This window comes from Hemiscyllium ocellatum, chromosome 8 (genome assembly GCF_020745735.1).
Source record: "Hemiscyllium ocellatum isolate sHemOce1 chromosome 8, sHemOce1.pat.X.cur, whole genome shotgun sequence".
NCBI lineage: Eukaryota > Metazoa > Chordata > Chondrichthyes > Orectolobiformes > Hemiscylliidae > Hemiscyllium > Hemiscyllium ocellatum.
This window is the reverse complement of record NC_083408.1, coordinates 33,668,407-33,689,276: the sequence shown is the minus strand read 5'-3', so window position 1 is coordinate 33,689,276 and position 20,870 is coordinate 33,668,407. Positions and strand designations below refer to the sequence as shown.

Sequence of the window (20,870 nt, the reverse complement as noted above, 5' to 3'; positions counted from 1 at the left end):
GAGGTTGCACTCTGTCAACTGAAGATGCTGCAGGATCACAGCACAGCCCTGCAAAGGTACAGAGCAGCCGAGCACTGGTGCAGCTGTCCATACTCAAACCTTGGTGCTACAGTACCTTACACTGCCCCTTCCCTTATCAGCTCAACACTGAAGGGTAGGTACTCAGCAATCCACTGGCTACTGTTTTCATCCCAAAGCACATCAAGTACGTCTGGACCCTTTAGAACGGTGCTATGCGATGTATCACAATGCTAACAGGGAGGCTACCATGCCTGTACACCGCGAACCTAACACTGGTGTTCAGATGACAAAATACCATTCCCTATCATGTAGCAAGTGCTTCAAGATGGTCCATCTTGCATGTCATGGTGCAGGAGGTGGTATAGTGGCTCAGTGGTTAGCACTGCTGCCTCACAGTGCCAAGGACCCAAGTTCAATTCCACCCTCAGAGTAGAGTCTGCATATTCCTCCTGTATCTATGTGGGTTTCCTCTGTGTGCTCTAGTTTCTCCCACAATCACAAAGATGTGCAGGTTAGATGGATTGGCCATACTAAATGTCCCATAGTGTTCAGGGATGTATAGGTTAGGTATGTTAGCCATGGGAAATATAGGGTTACAGGGAAAGGGCAGGGAGATGGGTCTGGGTGGGTTACTCTTTGGAGGGTCAGTGTGGACTTATTGGTTGAATGGCCTGTTTCCACACTGGAGGATTCTGTGAGGTCAGTGACAGGAGAGACATAGCTCAATGCACAAGGCCACAAGATGTCCCTGATCATGACCAAGAGTTCATTGATGTGGTCCGTGCATTTAGTTATCAACCTGGCTGCAGTGCTGGGAACAGGTTTAGTGACTTGTTGCATTCTGGCAAGGTGACTGAGCCTTCCAGCCACTTATAGACAATAGACAATAGGTGCAGGAGTAGGCCATTCAGCCCTTCGAGCCTGCACCGCCATTCGATATGATCATGGCTGATCATTCCTAATCAGTATCCGCTTCCTGCCTTATCGCCATAACCCTTGATTCCACTATCTTTGAGAGCTCTATCCAACTCTTTCTTAAATGAATCCAGAGACTGGGCCTCCACTGCCCTCTGGGCCAGAGCATTCCACACAGCCACCACTCTCTGGGTGAAGAGGTTTCTCCTCATCTCTGTCCTAAATGGTCTACCCCGTATTTTTAAGCTGTGTCCTCTGGTGACCCCCTTAAAGCCACAGTTGGACCAGAGTATCCTGCTTGGGATCCTCCGCTGTTGATGTTCCCCATGGACTTCAGCACTCGCACTATACGGTGACCAATCCACTCTGAACAGGCTGATATGAGCCACACTGAGGCAGTCGATCTTTCTGAAGCTAGTGGGAGTTTGTTCCAGAGGGATATGACGATTTCTGCGGATTGAGAGAACCCCCAGCTCTCTTAGCCTCTCTGACAGAGGGAGCAGGCAGTATAGTTGCTCGAGAGGTGTCAATGCCTCATCTCAACGTAAGGTTGACCACCACATTCCTCACAGCCATAGAGGCAAAAATGAGAAGGAGCTGCCTCAAACTCCTATAAGGCAACAATTGGAAGAAAGTGTGCCCTTGCAGGACTCAGTGTGTTGCATACGTATATCCACAAGTAGGTTGTCTCACTCAAAACTAAACTAGAAACACTAAAATGTGGAATAGTTCACATGGTATTTTCAGGGCAATGTTACAAATTATTTCCCATACGAAGTTTATCAGGTTCTTACTTTCGCCAGTGGAGTCTGTTCTGCTCTGCCTGAATATCCACCCACGTTCAGGAGAAGACTTCCTTGATCAGAGTTGAGATTTTACAAGCCTGACTCAATGGACAAATGGCACTTCTGTTTTGTCCAAACCCTGGTTTTGTTCAAAAAGCATACCTTTGCCACCTCTTTCTCCTAACTAGCCCACTTGCCCCAATACCCCTACAAACACATGCAAATCCAGCATCTGGCCCAAGCTTGTTCTGGTCAGCAAAAGATTCCTTCCTTGCGCATTTTTCAGAACCTGCCCACAATTTCTGAAGGCCATTCCACTCAGCTCCTGACTGGCAATGTGCCATATGTCCTCAGAAAATCTGTGGGTTCCATCTTCCATTTACCCATCAGCTTCTGAGACTCATTGTCTTCTGGGCTTCTTCAAATTCTCATCCCAAACAAAGCTGCTGTTATCATATGACTTGTTCTTCTTTCCAGTATTTTAATGGGCAGAGGAGGATAACGTGACGTACCCAAACTCACCTTTTGCTCGACCTCTATTTTTATTGCCTTTCATTAGTAAGATGATGGCACGCATCAAGCCAACTCTATAGTTGCTATGAAGAGAGGAGATACTAAGTTTCTAACACTGTCCAGATTGCATTAAATCTCAGTTGATTTCAACATTTCCATCCTCATTTGGATTTGTCAAAGAATATCAAAACAATCATCTGGACTGCAGCATAGGATGAAGAATTTTATTTTTTAGCATTTCTTTGCAGTGAATGTACCAATGGAGGTGGAGAACAGCCATAAAATTATATGATTGGATGTTTCCAAGTGAATGACTATTGTACTCATACCCCCTCCTTGACTATGATAGAGTTGGCAGAGTTAGGCCTTTCCTTCACATGCTCAATCAATATCTTTCCTCATGACCATGAGTAATGGTGGTACAGTGCATGACCCAAAAGAGAGGGAAGAATTTTGGAAAGCCTGTTACTAACCTTGATTGCCACTTGCAAAGGGGCAGACTCTCCACCAAGTCCAACCACGTGGCCCTCATAGACTTCACCAAACGCACCATGACCAAGAGCCCTATGAGGCAAAATATGAAGGAATTCTCAGTTAGAGTTGACCATGTTTAATATAGTGAAATGGGCCTTCGTATTAAGTTGTAACGATCATGTGATTTTCAGTGGACATGTGGACTCAGTGAAAGATGTTGTCCACGGTTCAAGCTTGCTACTTACTCACTATCCCCTGACCCCATGATTTCACATTTGTCACTCGGTAATGACCATATTCATATATCATCAGAGCTTGGCTTCAGAAGATCATCCTGGCTTTCTCACAGGACATCTCAGCTCTCATGGTCTCGTACATAAACAAGGGCATCAATGACCATTTTCTTGTATCAGATCAGCTTTGGCTCAGTTGTTTGCTCTCTTGTATCTAAATCACAAGGTTCTGGGTTCAAATCCTCCTCTGGAAACTTGAGGTCCAAAACAATTAAGTACAATACCAAGGGAGTGGTGCTTTAATGGAATTGCCACCTTTTGAAAGAAATGTTTAACTGAGGTCCTGTCTGTTTTTACTCATATGGACTTGAAGTAATCCCACAGCACTACTTTGAAGGAATGCAGGAGAATTATAGGTGTATGGCTACCTTATTAATTGAAGTACTGAGAGATTATGCTAGCGCTGTATGGGATGTTGGTTAAGCCATGCCGAGAGTTGTGTGTGCAGTTCTGCTCAGCACACTGTAGGAAGGATGTGCAAAAGAGATGGTGCAAAAGAGATTCACCAGGATTTTGCCTAGCACTTGAGCTACAAAGAGAGACCAGGTAGCTCGAGTTGTTGTTTTTTTTATTTGGAGCAGAGGAGGTGCACAGATTTAAGACAAGTGGCATGAGGTTTAGAGAGGATTTAAGGAGAAAACTTTTTCCCACAGAGATGGGTGGGTGTCTGAAAGCCATTGTCTGCAAGAATGGCACAGGCTGGAACCATTACAAAATTTAAGAAGTAGTTAGATGATTACTATAGCATAGTGAAACACCAAAGCATACAACACTATAGACCCATGTGTTAGGGTGGATAGGTGCTTGATGACCAGTATAGATATTATGGGCCATAGGGCTTTTATGCCTAACTCCATGCCTAATTGTCCCCAATGTCTTGCCAATAGCCATCCCTCAATGAACATCCCAAAGTCTGTCCTTATTGCATTGCTGCTTCAGGAATGACTGTCACCTGATGAAGGAGCATCGCTCCGAAAGCTAGTGTGCTTCCAATTAAACCTGTTGGACTATATCCTGGTGTTGTGTGATTTTTAACTTTGTACACCCCAGTCCAACACCGGCATCTCCAAATCCTTATGTAGGAATTGTTTATCACATTTCTCCAACATTGCTACAGTGACAATGCTTCCAAATGCATTTCATTGGCAACAAAGAGCTTTGAAACATCCAGCAGCCAGGAAAAATGCTTTATAAATGCAAGCCTTTTTTAAATTCCTCATCATCTGCATTCCCTGACCCACAACCAAACCCATCATCTTCTGTGTCAATCTCGAGAATAAAAATGGATCTAACGACACCTGCTCTCTAACTTTAGCCTCTGGCCAGACTCCTTCAACTTCATTCGGCAACAACCATTCACTACAACTTGCAAAAACTACTCCCAAGTGTCCACATTTAACATCCTTGATCCCAGCAAAGCCTTTAATGTCCAGTCTGGCACATTTCCCTGATACAGAGCAAATCTACACTCCCACAAATCCTAAGGATGCTGCCTTGAATATATCTGGGCCATGACTGGTGAACATCAATCGCCTGAGTCATCTGCAGGAAGGTCTCTCGTGCCTCAAAACAATTTCTGTCAAGCTAATACAACACCCAATTCTAATGGGCGAGACAATGCTTCAGTGGTCAGCACTGCTGCCTCACAGCAGCAAGCAGCTGGGTTTGATTCCACCCTGGGGTGACTGTCTGTGCAGAGTTTCTTCCTGTATCTACATGGGATTTCTTCAGAAGGGCATTCCACCCAGACCCACTCTGCCTACCCTCTCCCTCCAACCACACATTCACCATGTCTACCCTGCATCGCTGGACATTATTAGCAATTTAGCACGGCCATTCCCCCTAACCTGCATATCTTTGGACTGTGGGAGGAAACCAAAACACCCGGAGGAAACCCATGCAGGCATGTGTAAACTCTGCACAGACAGACAGTCATCTGAGGGTGGAATTGAACCCAAACCCTTGGCACTGTGAGGTAGCAGTGCTAACTACTGAGCCAACCAATCTCCTCCCACAGTCCAATGATGTGCAGGTTAAGTGGATTGGCCATGCTGAAATTTACCAGGATTGTGCAGGCAAGGTGGGCTATCTATGGTTGGTGTGGACTCAATGGGCTGAATGGCCTCTTTCAGCACTGCAGGGATTCTAACGTGCATTATCACTATGTCCCCGACCCTCACAGTGCAATAATGACAGACTTTATGATGCTCACTAACAATTCCCAAGACAATGGGACAATTAGGCACAGAGTCATGATGGAAGCCCTCTGGCCTGTCATGTCCATGCTGGTCATCAAGCATCTATCTACTCTACACTTGGATCTACAGTATTATAGGCTGTGGGGTTTCACTATGCCTTAATAATCATGTTAATACTTCTTAAATGTTGCAATGGTTAACACCTGTACCATTCTTTCAGGCAGTGAGTTCCAAACACTCACCTCGAGAAAGAAATTTCTCCTTTAATCCTCTCTCAACCTCATGCCTCTTACCTTAAATCTGTACACTCTAGCAACCTACTATCTACTAAAAGGGAAAGGTTTATTGCAAATTGACCCTGTCTATGTCTTTGAGAATTCTGTAGACCTCAAATAAGTTCCACCCCCCCAAGGCCTTTGCAGATTGCACTGTACAGGTTCCATGCTGTTTTATCCACAGCATAGTTCAATAAGATCAAAAATGGTTAAGAATAAAATTCTTTATGAGGGTCCAAGTGCAACAAGAGTCCGCCTATAGCTTGCAGATGTTTAATGTGTTAATCCCAGCAGCTTTTGGGTGGCAGGGTGGCTCAGAGGTTAGCACTGCTACCTCACAGTGCCAGGGGTCTGGGTTAAATACAACCCTCGGTCGACTGTTTGTGTGGAATTTGCACATTCTCCCTCTGTCTGCATGAGTTTCCTCCGGGTGCTACGGTTTCCTCCTACAGTCCAAAGAAATGCAGGTTAAGGGAATTGGCCATGCTAAATTGCCCATAGTGTCCAGGGATGTGCAGGCTAGGTGGATTAGCTATTGGAAATGTGTGGTTAGAGGGAGAGGGTAGGTGGTGTGGGTCTGGGTGGGATGCTCTTTGGAAGGTCAGTGTGGACTCGATGGGCCAAATGGCCTACTCTCACACTGTAAGGATTCTATGGAAGCCCAATCCAGCTTTCTGAAATCTCCTTACTCAGGCTTGCTTTGCCATGCCTGAACCATTCAATCCTGCTGCAGTACAAGCCAACTAAGAACACTTGGACCATCCTCCTTAGAGGATGGGAGAGTGAGAGGAAGATGGAACTGTATTCAGAATTGGCAGGGATTCTGATAGAATAAATGGGTGGAAAGTGGTTTCACTGATTGGAGGATCTTTAATGACTCTATGACCACTGGCAATAAACCTGGGGCCTCAGTGGAGTGTAGGAGATAGGAAAAACAAAGATAATTTTCCACCACAATTTTCCTAATCATTCACTGAATGTGGGGGTTGCTGGCTGGGCCAGTATTTGTTGTCTGTCCTTAGTTGCCCTTGCGAAAGCGGTGGTGAGCTGACTTCTTGAACTGCTGCAGTCCATGAGTTAGACCCAAATTGCCCTTAGGGAGATCATTCTAAGAGTTTGAACTTGCGGGTGGTGGAAGCGTTCCCATATAATTGCAGCCCTTGCCTTGTCAGATGGTTCTGGGTTTGAAAAGTACTGTCAAATGGATCGTAGTGGAATCAACGGTCTGAAATACACTATCTGAAAACATGTAAGGACCAAACTTGATCGTAACTTTCAAATGATTTTTGGATGTAAATTTTAAAAGGAAATATTTCCGGGGCCTTGAGGAAAGAGTTGGAGTTGGAGCAATTAATTCTTTCAAAGGACTTTCAGAATCACTTTCAGGCCCAATGGTCTCCTTCTGTATTGTAAGTTTCAACGATTCTTACCTCTTCTTGAGAGTTTTAAAGTCACCCACCTCAGCAAGGAGATGTTTTTCCTGGGCACTTCCTTGAGTTCACTGAGGGATGCCACCTTGCCAGCAAAGCAGTAGTTGGGATTGTAATCGGTCATAATGGTCGAGGTCCTGATCTTACTCAGCTTGTATTCTGGGCTCTGCAGCTTCACTCTCACTGCCTGGAACCGGTTGTTCTTGCGATAGTAAACTGTCGTGGGGAATCAGACAAGGATTGATCAGAGGCTGATGGTGTTCAGTTATCATGTTTCACATACCAAGCACACAGGGCAATAAACACACTCAACAGCCTGATAAACACAAATGGATAAGTCCTCCTATGGTGCCTCTGTGCACTGGGTTTCTTAGGCTGCATCCATCTTGATCAATGGCAATTATAATTTGATTTGTTATTGTCACATGTACTGAGATACAGTGAAAGTACTGTTTTGCGTGCAGGAAAATTATACCCGACATAAGTGCATCAGAATAATAGAACAGAATTCAGAATATAGTGCTATCACCTCAGAGTAAGTCCAGAGAAAAGTCAACTCTAATATATATGAGAACTGTTCAAATCATATGAAGACTGATGCCCTCCTTTTCGAGTTTTCTACTTCACTAAAGTGACTAAATTTCAAGAGCATTGCGTTGGGCATGAAGTGCCTATGGAAAAGACATTGTTAAACAAGATTCACAAGGCTGTTGCTTGGTCTGGAAGGTTTGAGCTACAGGGAGAGGCTGAATAGGCTGGAACCTTCTTCCCAGGAGCATTGGAGGATGAGGGATGACCTTATAAAATCAGGGTTTATTGAATTGAATTGAATTGAATTTATTGTCATGTGTACCGAGGCACAGTGAAAATAATAGGTAAACTCTGGCAAAAGCAAAAACACTGGTATAGGCGAATGTTAAGAGTTTGTGAGTCCATTCAGTATTCTAACAACAGTAGGGTAGAAATTGTTACAAAACCAGGGGTGCATATGTTCAGACTTCTGTACAATCACAAGAGGCATGGATAGGGGGATGAGCTAAGGTCTTTTTTTCCCAGGGTAGTGGCATGGGTTTAAGATGAGAGGGGAAAGATTTAAAAAGGGACCTGAGGGGCAACTTTTTCACACAGATGGTCGTGTGTGTGTGGAATGAACTGCCAGAGGAAGTGGTGGAGGCCGGTACAATTACAACATTTAAAATGCATTGGGCAGGTATATGAATAGGAAGGGTTTAGAGGGATTTGGGCCCAATGCTGACAAATGGAACTAGATGAGTTTAGAAAACCTGGACCGAGGGGATTGTTTCTGTGCTGTACGGCTCTGTCTTGTGGTCAAAGATGGCGCTATATAATTGCAAGCTCTTTCTTCCTTATTTTCTGGCTATTTATGATCTGATCCATGAACACACAAATCTGCTCATGAACTGTCAGATGGTTGCAAAGTGATAAAGTCCCTGCAGCAGTAATAGAGAAGTCCCAGGAATAATGGTCTTCAACAAGGATTCACATCTTACCACAGAGATAATAACCCCTTGGTTGCCATTAAATCCCATCTAGTTCATGCCATTTAGGGATGGAAATCTACCACTCTAATGTAGCCTGGCCTACAGGTGACTATAGGCCCACAGCAATGTGGTTGATCCCTACCTGACCCCTGAAATGGCTGTGAAAAACCACTCAGTTCAAGGGTCATCAGACATGGGCAACAAATACTGGCCTTACTGGGCACCTCATGTCCCATTAAAGAAAAGAAGACAACAAAAGAAGGACTAAACCAAAATGGCGCTGGAGGGGAAATGACCTCAGCCTTCTTTTTTTTAAAGAATATTTTTAATCAACCTGTCCAGATGGTTTATGACACACCTCTGGATTAGGTGGGGCATGATCAAGGATCCTCTGGTCCAAAGTTAGAGACATCACCACTGGGCCACAAGGGACCTGAACCCAGCTCTACATTGGTTTTAAAATCCCACCACCAAATGTTGAATGCAACTATGGATCACTCTTGCCTCTGTATCAGGGGCTTGTGGGTTTAAATCCCATTCTAGGTTCCCAGGCCAATAGTGGTCCCTTAACAGCATCATTTAAAAGAACATGTAGATGATCTTATCACTGTTTGTACTGTTGAAAAGTGAGGTGCTGGAAAAGCACAGCAGGTAAAGCAGCATCTGAGGAGCAGGAGAGTTGACATTTCTGGCATAAGCCCTTCATCAGGTGAGCTGCGGTGCTTTTCCAGTGCCTCACGTTTTGACTCTGATCTCCAGCATCTCAGCCCTCACACTCTCCTATCTGTGTTGTGTGTAAATTGACCACTACCATTATTATCCACAACAGTGACTACAAAGTATTTCAATGGCTGTGCAGCATTTTGCAGCATCCTGTGGTTGAAATACATGCTATATAAATGCACTCTTTTTTTAAAAAAATCATTTTAAAAGACTTTTTCTCCAAATAAAAATAGAAGCTTTAAATCTCTCTATATTGACTGTGGGATCAATGATGTTCCTAATCATCAACAAGTAGGTATCCTTTTAAATAATTATCAAAGGCTTGATGTAAACATCAATTCCATTTCTTAACAACAACACTTTCAAATTGAATTCTTTTGACAGCTGCACAAACTCCAGTCTTAAGTTGTCTTATCCCTTTATGGAGGTGAAAAACCCAGTAATGATTGCAGGACGAGTGAGCGATGTTGACAATGCAGAGAATAAGTTTAAAAAGTTTGAGTTTTGACAGAGATTTTGCCAAGCCTCCATGCACCTCGCCCCTCCATCCTGCCACATTGTCCTCTCCACCCACCCATACAATCATTGAGCAATTTTCCACTGATATGTTATTATTCTTGATTGCACTGTTAAAAGTGGTGATTTATGCTAAGGAAGTGCTTGATGCATTTGTCCGTGAACAAACTGAGCCAATAAGTGCAAGTACATGGTAGCAGAGTCTTTAGTAAGTGGAAATAAGTGGTAGTAGAGTCAGATACATTAGGGGCATTTAAGCAGCTCTTGGATAGGCAGATGGATGATATTAAAATGAAAGGTATGTAGGTTAGTTTCATCTTAGAGTAGGATAAAAGGTTGGCACAACATCAAGGGTCAAAGGGCCAGTACTGTACTGTTCTATGTACAATTGCAACACCAAGGTCAATTTGAATGAGTGTAAACTTAAAGAGTGCCCAGCAAAACTGAAGTCAAGGGGGACCAGGAGGCAGAACTCTCTAATCGTTAGAGCTATACCAACCATGAAGAATGTTGTAGCTAAGCATTGCTTAAAAAAAAGACAAAGTTGAAACTATTCATTTTGCACTCATCAGGACTAGGACACTTAAAAAAGGGACACAGCATGAGAAGAGGGTGATGACTGATTGTGCCATCATCAACATGCGCAGTTACCTGTCAATCTTAGGTCTGAGACCAAGTAGCTAGACTTAGATTGGTTCAGAAATTGCCATGGGAACGCCAACCGGGCTTGGTGATCTCCATGACCTGTTTTCCTCCCAAGTGAAAATGGGGCAGTGTATGCATGAATTCCTTTTACTGACATAAAACAGGGTCCTTTCTGTTATTGAATGTAGCTTCTAGTGTTGTTGTTCTTGTTGTAAGTTAGTCACCTCAGCTCCAAGACCTCTATGCAGGAGTTCCTCAGGTTAGTGTTCTAGGCCCAACCATCTTCAGCTGCTTCATCAATGACATTCCCTCCATCATAAGGTCAGAGTGGGGATGTTGCTGACAATTGTGCAATGTTCAGCACCATTCATGACTCCTCCAATACTGCAGCAATCTGTGTTCGAATGCGACAATGTCTAGACAATATCCAGACTTGGTCTGATAAATGGAAGTAACATCATACTGCAAAAATGCCAGGCAATGACCATTTCTAACTTGAGAGAATCCAACCATCTAACCCTGGACATTCATCACCATTTCCAAATTCCCACTACCAACATTCTGGCGGTTACCATTTTCCGGGGACTGAATTGAAATACTCATATCAATATTGTAGATATAAGACAGCAAGTGAAAGTTTGGGATTCTGCAGTGAGTAATACATTTACCGACCTCTTGATTCATTTATGGGATGTGGGCATCATTGGTGGGCCCAACATTCATTGCTTATAACAAGGTGGTGGTGAAATGCTTTCATGAATTGTTGCAGGCTTTTTGGTGTCGGTATCCTTACAGTGCTGTCAGGGAGGGAGTTCCAGGATTTTAACCAGCAAAACTGAAGAAATGGTGACATATTTCCAAGTCAGGATGGCAAGTGGCTTGGAGAGGAACTTGCAGAGGTGTGGCATCAAGGATTCCTAGCAAAACTAGAGTCAATGGGAATCAGAGTGAAAATTCACGTATCTGCTGCCTTTGTCCTTCTAGATGGAAGTGGTCATGGGTTTGGAAGTTGCTGTCTAAAGAGCCTCGATAAATTTCTGTGCATCTTATAGATGATATATAGTACTGCAACTGAATGCTGATGGTGGATGGAGTAGATGCTTATAAATGTGATGCTAATCAAGCAGGCTGCTTTGTCCTGAATGGTGTCAAGCTTCTTGATATTGTTGGAGCTGCATGCATCTAGACAGGGAGTATCCCATCACACTCCTGACTTATGCCTTGTAGATGATGGATAGACTTTGGGGAGTCAGGAGGTAAGTTACTTGCCAAGGTATTCTTAACCTCTGACTTGCTCTTGTAGCCACAAGTTTATGTTGCGAGTCCAGCTCTGCTTCTGGTCAATGTTAACCTTCAGGAAGCTGACAGTGGAGGATTCGGTGATGGTAACATCATTGAATGTCAAGAGGTGGTGGTTAGATTATTGGAGATGGTCACTGTCTGGTAACTGCATGGCACGAAATGTTACTTTCCACTTGATAGCCAAAGCCTGGATTTTACCTGGATCTTTGTTGCATTTGAACATGGACTGCTTCAGTTTCTGAGGAGTCATGAATGGTGCTGAACATTGTGCAATCATAGACCAACATCCCCACTTCTGACCGTCTGATGGTGGGACGGTCAGTGATGAAGCAGCTGAAGATGTTTGGGCCTGGGACACTAACCTAAGAGACTTTGTACAGATGTTCTGGAGCTGAGGTGATGGTCCTGCAGCAACCACAACCACGTTCACATGTGTCAGGTATGACCTAAACCAGATGACAATCTTTTCCCCTGATTCTACTGATTTCAGTTTTGCTAGGATTCTTTGATGCCACACCCATTTGAAAGCAGCCTTGATGGCAAGGTCATCATTCTCACCTCACCTCTGGAATTCAGCTCTTTTGTCCATTTTTGAAGCACGTCTGTAATGAGGTCAGGAGCTGAGCCCTAGCAGAACCCAAACTCGACACTGACCACCTTCCATCACTTTACTGATGATCGGGAGTAGACTGATGGGGCAGTAATTGCCCAGGTTGGATGTCTCCTGCTTTTTGTGACCAGGCCATACTGGGCAATTTTCCACATTGTCAAGTTGTTGCAACTGTACTGGAAGGACTTGGCTAGGGATACAGGACATTCTGAAGTGTGAATCTACATTAGTATTGCCAGAATACTATCAAGGCCCCAGGTCTTTGTAGAATCCAGTGCCTGGATATCAAATGGAGTGAATCAAATTGGCTGAAGACTGACATCTCTGATGCTGGGGAATTTGGGAGGAGGCTAAGATATATCATCCATTCAACACTTCTAGCTGAAGACTGCTGTGAATGCCTCAGCTTTATCTTTTGCACTAATGTTCTTGGCTCTTCTATCATTGAGATTAGGGATACTTGTGCAGCCTTCTCCTCCAGTCAGTTGTTAATTGTCCACCACCATTCACGACTGGATGTGGCAGGACTGCAGAGCCTGGATCTGATCTTTTGGTTATGGGATCATTTAGCCCTGTGACTATCACTTGTAGCTTATGCTATTTCACATTTTTGGTAGCTTCATTGGTTAACATCTCATTTTTAGCTGCTCCTGGTTCCCTCACCACCTACCTGCAGACCCAGTCTAACAGCTGCATCCTTTAGGACTTGACCAACTTGATCAGTCGTGCTGCTGCCAAGCCAATCTTGGTGGTGGACACTGAAATCCCCCACCCAGAGTACATTTTGCACCCTTGCCAGCCTCGGTGCTTCCTCCAACTGGTGTTCAAATAAGAAGAGGAGAGTACGTGGTAATCAGTTGGAGGTTTCCTTGCCCATGCTTGATCTGATGCCATGAAACCAGAATCAATAATGAGGACTCCCAGAGCAATTCCATCTCAATTGAGTGCTACTGTGCTGCCACTTCTACAGCGTCTGTCCTGCGATAGGACAGGGCAGTCTATATGCTGGCAGTGTTTACTGGGACATTGCAAGGTGCAATTCTATGAACATGACTTTGTTAGGCTGTTGCTTGACTAATCTGTGACAAATATGACCCCTATCTACAAGATACAAGTCAAGAGTATGATGCTATTTGTCTCGATGAATATGTCTCCAACAACACTCAACAATCTGAATGCTGTCCAGGATAAAGCAGCCTGCTTCACAGCACCCTATTCACCACCTTAAATGCTAATGAGTAGCAGCAATATGGACGATCTACGGGATAAATTTATAAATGACTTGGATGAGGGGGTTGAGGGCTGGGTTAGTAAATTTGCAGATGTCACAAAGGTTGGAGGTGTCATCGATAGCATAGAGGGCTACTGCAGGCTGCAGCGTGACATAGACAGGATGCAGAGCTGGGCTGAGAAATGGTAGATGGAGCTCAACCTGGACAAATGTGAAGTGATGCATTTTGGAAGGTCAAACTCGAATGAATATAGGATTAAAGACAGGATTCTTGGCAGTGTGGAGGAACAGAGGGATCTGAGTGTGCAAGTACATAGATCCCTCAAAGTTGCCACCCATATGCATAGGGTTGTTAAGAAAGCACATAGTGTTTTGGCTTTCATTAACAGGGGGATCAAATTTAAGAGCCACAAGGTTTTGCTGCAACTCTACAAGTCCCTGGTGAGACCACACTTGGAATATTGTGTCCAGGAAAGATACAGAGGCTTTGGAGAGGGTGCAAAGAAGGTTTACCAGGTTTCTGCCTGGACTGGAGGGCTTGCCTTATGAAGAAAGGTTGAATAAGCTTGGACTTTTCTCTCTAGAGAGAAGGGGGAAGAGAGGAGACCTGATCGAGGTGTACAAAATAATGAGAGGAATAAATAGCTAGAGACTTTTCCCCAGGGCAGGATTGACTGGCACGAGAAGTCATGGTTTGAAGATATTAGGAGGAAGGTATAAAGGAGATGTCAGAGGTAGGTTCTTTAAGCAGAGAGTTGTGAATGCATGGAATGCATTGCCAGCCATGGTGGTGGAAGCAGAGTCACTGGGGACATTTAAGCGACTGCTGGACATGCACAAGGATAGCAATGAAATGAGGGGTGCATGGTTTAAGTTACTATATTTTACATGAGGATTAACTTTTGGCACAACATCATGGGCCAAAGGACCTGTTCTGCGCTGTACTTTTCTATGTTCTATGAAGCACTGCAGCAACTTATTAAACTTACTTCAACTGCAGTTCTCCATGAACACTATCATTTAGAAATTCAATGACAGCAGATACATGGAACATCACCTCCTGCAAGTTCGCCTTCAAGCCCCAATCACCTTAATTAATTAGATACCATTAAAACATCTAATTCTGAAGTAATCCACTTCTGATGTCCCAAGCGTCTTTCTTATGAAGCAAGATTCTGGTTGAACTATCCTTTAGCCGTTTTGCTGCAAAACCTTTGTTCACTTTACTGAATAAAAACACAATAAAACCATAAGATAAAGGAGCAGAAATTAGGCCATTCAGCCCATTGAATCTGCTCCGCCATTCAATCATGGCTGATAGGTTTCTCATCCACATTCTCCCTCTTTCTCTCCATAACCCATGATCCCCTTGATACTCAAAAACCTATCTCAGTCTTAAATATACTCAATGACCTGGCCTCTACAGCCTTCTGTGGCAATTAATTCCTAGATTCACCACTATCTGGCTGAAGAGGTTCCTCTCCTACCAATGGAAACATCTTCCCAACATCCACTCTGTCCAGGCCATTCAATATCCTGTATGTTTCAATTAGATCACCCCTCATCCTTCTAAACTTCATAGAGTATCAACCCACAGTCCTCAAATGTTCCTCATATGTTAAGTTTTCATTCCTGGGACCATTCTCCTGAATCTCCTCTGAACACGCTCCAGGGGCAGTACATCCTTTCTGAAATATGGAGCCCAAAACTGCGCACAATACTCCAAATGTGGTTTGTCTAAAGCCTAAACGAGCCTCAAAAATATATCCCTGCTTTTATATATTCAAGTTCACTCTGAATAAAAACCATCATTGTATTTTCCTTCCTAACTACTGACTCAACCTGAAAGTTTACCTTGAAAGGATCCTGGACTAGAACACCCAATATCTTTGCACTTCAGACTTCTGAATGTGGAGATATATGGAATTGCTGTTTCCTCTCCAAGTTACTCTCCATCCTGGCTGGAAATATATCACTGTTCATTCACTGTTGTTGGGTCAAAGTCCTGGAATTCCCTCCCTAAGGACATTGTGGGTCTACCTGCAGCAGGTGGACTGCAGCAGTTCAAGACAGCAACTCACCACTACCTTCTCAAGGACAACTAGAGATGGCCAATAAATGTTGACCGACCAGCGACACCCACATCCCATGAAAGAATAAAGTAGAAATCCATCAGGCCTGAGCTTTAAAGGTCCAAATGAGTCCAAAAAGGTCCAAAGCTTCTTCTGGGAGAAAATAACAGATTTGTAATATCTTGTGTGTGATTACGTAATTCCTGGTTTCATTCCTGAAAGGCCTAGTTGCAATTGTGAGGTTACAAACCCTATTCTTGATTCTTCCACCAGCGGAATTAGTTCTTCTCTCACCCTTTCAGGCATTATCCATCACTTTAAGCATCTCAGTTAGCACTCCTCAATGTCTTGCAAGTCTGGAAACAAAAGCCAAGCTGTGCAACCTGAACATTAATGGAATGTTCTGCAGGGGAGACAAAGATGTTACTGACAGCTGTATTCAAGACAAAGACTTGTTAAAGCCCATTGTGCTTGACAGCTTGAAAAAAGATTTTTAAAGAACTTACTGATTATATTAATAAAGACAATATAATAGGTATGGTATACAAAATATAGACATGGATTAATTATAATGTACACAATGGTGTAATGGGTTACCTGTAGTGTACATGGAGGAGTATTGGGTTAATGTTCGTGTACATGATAGTGCAATGGGTTAACTGTACTGTACACAGTGGGAGAATTGGACTAAAGTTAGTATACACAGTGGATAATGGGTTACCTGCTGTGTACACAGTGGAGTATTAGTTTAAGCGTACATGGTGAAGTAATGGGTTAATGGTAGAGTACACGGTGTAATGGGTTAACCACTGTGCACAGTGGAGTATTGGGTTCATGTTAGTGTACACAGCGGAATAATGGGTTACCATGATAAGTCTATGATGTATTGATGTTATTGGTAACATGACGGTGGCGGGGGGGGGGGGGGAGAGTTTGGAGAGAGATCTCATGAAGAAGACACATAGGACTCTTAAGTCTGTGAATCAAAAGCGAGTAAATGAAAGGTTCTTTTTTAAATAAACAGTCTGCACAAAAATCATCAGACCTCCTAACTCTCGACAAGAGGATAGGACATGGCGACAACAGATGATCCCAACGTCAGTCAAGCATTGAAGAAAAAGTCAGTAAGATGGCAAACCCACAGAGGGACTTTGACAGCAGTTCAAAATGGAAGAAAGAAAAAAATTCCAAACTCACCATGGGAGCAGCCGGCATGAACAGGAGAATGGAACCAGAACCAGAAAACAGAAAAATAGCAACAGAGCTTCCTTCAGGGCTCCACAGTATTATTGAATCATCACTGACACTTCCAGGGCGGAACATTGAGAATCCAGAAGTGGGAAGGGAGCATTTTAGCAGAAAGCAAATGGCCTCAAGAGTTCAAGGGAAGGGCCCAGCATGATCAGGTCAGTCATCTGCTCCATGCAATCGCAAATATCATCGATGATGTGTCAACCATGCAAGGGTGGGATGAGATTTCATCTCTTTCCAAAGAAATCCTGTGAGCCTTCAGTGAATATTTGAGTTTTTGTAAGAACCTGATCATTGAGCAGATTACATTTATAAATGGAAGCAGGAAATGGATTCCTTTATCGGTGATCCTTATAGATTAGCAGAAAATGGCACGAGTGGATATCTAAAGGATGAACATCTGAAGGAGCAGATATCTAAAGAGTGATAGTCACTGGCTGCTAGATGAGGTATTTTCTGCTTTATGGCAATTAAAGGAGAATTTATGCTTCTGAAGGTGGTCGAATGTTGTTTCTGAGGCAGACAGAGGTGCCGACTGAAGCCAAATCATTTGATAGACCGTAGAAAGCCTGAAGCTCCATTAAAGAAGTCAAGTGAGTTTACAGGCCCAAAAACAGAAAATGTGCTAGTGCCAAAGGCTGTCAAAAATAATGCACCAAAATGGAGGTAGCACAGTGCCAGACACCTGGGTTTGATTTTAGCCACGGGTGACTGCCTGTGTGGAGTTTCCATGTTCTTACTGTGCCTCTATGGGTTTTCTCTGGGTGCTCTGGTTTCTTCTCACAGTCTAAAATGTGCAGATTACGTGGATTGACCATGCTAAATTGCCTATAATATCCAGGGACATGCAAGGGGATAGGGCTGGGTGAGATGCCGTTTGAAGGGTTGGTGTGGATTCAATGGGTTGAATAGCCTGCTTCCACACTGTAAGGATTCAATGAATTCCCATTCGAAAATACTTTAGATTTGGAAGGAAAAAGTCACAGAAACATGGTGACTGTCCAGCAGGGGAGCAGAGTGCCACAACTGTGGTAAATCCTGTCATTTTAAAAATTATTATTCCAAAACCGTAATCATGTGAAGTAAAAGACAACAGCATTGAACATAACCAGATACAGGAATTAGGAGAATTACAGCCACTGAAGCTAGTCAACCTGGGAGGGAACAATTACCTTGACAATATATAGTGGTTAGTAAGTCTCAATGTAGAGGGACATTTTACTGAGTTTAAAGAGGACATTGCAACTGATGTTTTTACAGTATCTGAATATAAAAATGGTTTGAGCAGATCAAGTTAAACATGTGACAATCAAACTGCAAGGCCCAAGGATACAAGTTTGAAAGCAAAAGATGAGTGGCGAGATTAAAATATAATGACAGAGAGATAACAACCACTTTACAATTTACAGAAAAAAAATCTTTTTTTAACCTCTAAGAAAGAAAGGTGCTCGAGATGAGAACAGATTTATAAAACAGATGAAGCTGCTAAGGAAGAAAGCAATAGAATTTATAAAAGAATTTTGTCAACGTTGTCAGGTTTAGATGGATTGAAAGATAAGTACCACATACATTGCAGGCAAATATGAAATCAGTTTGTACTTCTACTCCAAGCAAGGTAGGACACCCCCCTCTCAGAAAGGTACCATAGCGTGTTTAGTGAGGACAGAAATTGAAAGAATGATACAAGTGGGAGTGATTTCACTGATCAACCCAAGTGCTGTGCAGCGTGGTCACTATTTCCAAAGTAAGTGGGGATATTCGGATTTTCTTGGACCTGGCTAAATTCATAAAGCTGTAAAGTATATGATCCTTCCAATGTTATCAGAGTTCCGTTAGCGAACAGTACAATGTTCACAAAATCAGACACTCACAGTGGATTTTGGCAAATACCTTTAGTCCAGGAACCAGAGCTATTAACTATTTTTATCATGCCTTTTTGCTCATTGTTACTCAACAGACTACCTTTGGAAGAGTGTCCTGTAGCTGAAATATTCCAATGGGCAATGTTCATATTACTCCAAGGTAAAAGATAAAATAGCTTATAATATGGAGAGAGCATTTTGACAGATAACAGAACTGAAAAGGTACTTGGAGAAATTCATACATAACCTGTCAGCGATTAGTGAACTGTAGAGGGAGCTGTTGAGATAAAAGCCATCAGTGGTGCTGGAATATTGATGAGAGAAATACTTTCAAAGGGATCATGGAATTGCTTCCTTCTTCCAAACTATTAGCACATTGCAATACATAGTTACCGGTAAGAATTTCTGTGTGCCCATCTTCTCTTCTCAATCCCTTTTCCCAGCAATACCCATTACAGATATTCAATCCAGTGAACTATTACTCCTACTTTCTTTCTTTAATTTTTTTCTTACCCAACAGTCGAGGTTGCAAGACTTTCCGTTTGATAACTTGCTGCACATTCACCACATGTGATTTTCTCCAACTCAGTGAGATACACAGACAGGCTAATTCGCTAACTTTTCTCTGACAACTTCGAGGCTGCTAAACGCCAAATCTGCTATGAATCCCTTCTTCTGAATTGAACTGCTTCTGGCCTCTGGCCTCTCTTTCTAGAAATAGTAAACAGAGTTGAAGAGTGTGATGCTGAAAAAGTACAGCCGGTCAGGCAGCATCCCAGGAGCAGTAGAATCAACATTTTGGGCATAAGCCCGTCATCAGGAATCCTGGTGAAGGCCTTATGCCCGAAACATCGATTCTCCGGCTCCTTGGATGCTGCCTGACTGGCTGTGCTTTTCTAGCATCACACTCTTCAACTCAGATCTCCAGCATCTGAATTCTTCACTTTTTCCATAAGTAGTAAACACTCAACTTAGTAAAGGTTTTAGAAATCATCTCACCAGGTAGGTCATCTAGTCATCTAACTTAATCCATTACTTGGAAATGCTGGTTTGATACATTGCTAAAAAGAAACAATAATTTTCTAACCCTTAAAAACACATTACCCTCACAGAACTGGAAACCAACCTCCTTTTACCTCTACCTTAGAACCACGTTCCAAATAATAATATATTCTAATCACAGAATATTAAAATATTGAGTAAGAACTCAATGGTGAATTTGGTATTCAAGGATTACCTGTTAAATATTCAACCATCAGTCGCAGCTATCAACTATTAGGGAAAAAAAAAGAACTTTTACCACCATCATTTCCAGCAAGGCCTTGGGAAAAGGTAGAAATAAAACTCGTATCCGAGCAGAAACAGTGATAAAATCATTCAAATAAATCTACTCAGCTCACAGTATTCCTGACGTAGCTCCATTTGAAAAAGAGAATTTTGAAAATTTGCCGAAGATTATGGATTCATTCATCCAACAAATTCACCTCATTGCCCTCAAGCAAGTGATGAAGCAGAAAAAGGAGTTTGATCTATAAAGGAACTACTGAAGAAAAATTCTATCCAGTCGATCTATTGATCCTTACTCATGAAAAATGGATTACTAACAGCAGAACTGAGAACACAGAGAAGACTGCAAATGTAGCTTCCACATTTTGAAGATATTAAGACTTTGTACACAATGATAAAATGAAGTGAGAAAACCTGAGGAAGTCCAAGCCAAAACAAACTAGGAACTTCAATCACTACCCTCGACCGTTGAAGTTACCAATTCTTGAGGAGAAAGTGAGGTCTGCAGATGCTGGAGTATCAGAGCTGAAAATGTGTTGCTGCAAAAGCACAGCAGGTCAGGCAGCATCCAAGGAACAGGAAATTCGATGTTTTGGGCATAAGCCCTTCATCAGGAATGATTCCTGATGAAGGGCTTACGCCCGAAATGTCGAATTTCCTGTTCCTTGGATGCTGCCTGACCCGTTACCAATTCTTGAGCCAAGGGAAGGATTTGGACCTAACACTGATAACTGAAGGAACTGAAGGAAAAGATTAGATGATTTAAAAGGCATCTGGATGGGTACATGAATAGAGAAGGTTTGGAGGGATATGGGACAAAGGTAAGCAAATGGGACTAGATTAATTCAGATTATCTATTTGGCATGAACAAGTTGGATTGAGGATCTGTTTCCCTGTTGTACAACTTTGTGACTGTGGCGTACCAGGATTTATGGTACAAACACCATACAGTATTGTAAGGAGAA

General features: G+C 42.9%; 1 protein-coding gene across 2 annotated transcripts in view; it reads right to left on the bottom strand.

Annotated features, from left to right (window-relative positions):
- Positions 1-20,870, bottom strand: part of ltk (leukocyte receptor tyrosine kinase) — a 177,444-nt gene that overhangs the window by 13,062 nt on the left and 143,512 nt on the right. For both annotated transcript variants that reach the window (XM_060828804.1, XM_060828805.1), the window contains exons 12-13: positions 6,934-7,120; positions 2,708-2,798 (exon numbers count right to left, since the gene is read on the bottom strand). In XM_060828804.1, coding sequence (XP_060684787.1) covers positions 2,708-2,798; positions 6,934-7,120 — 278 coding nt within the window. The remainder of the gene's footprint in view (positions 1-2,707; positions 2,799-6,933; positions 7,121-20,870) is intronic.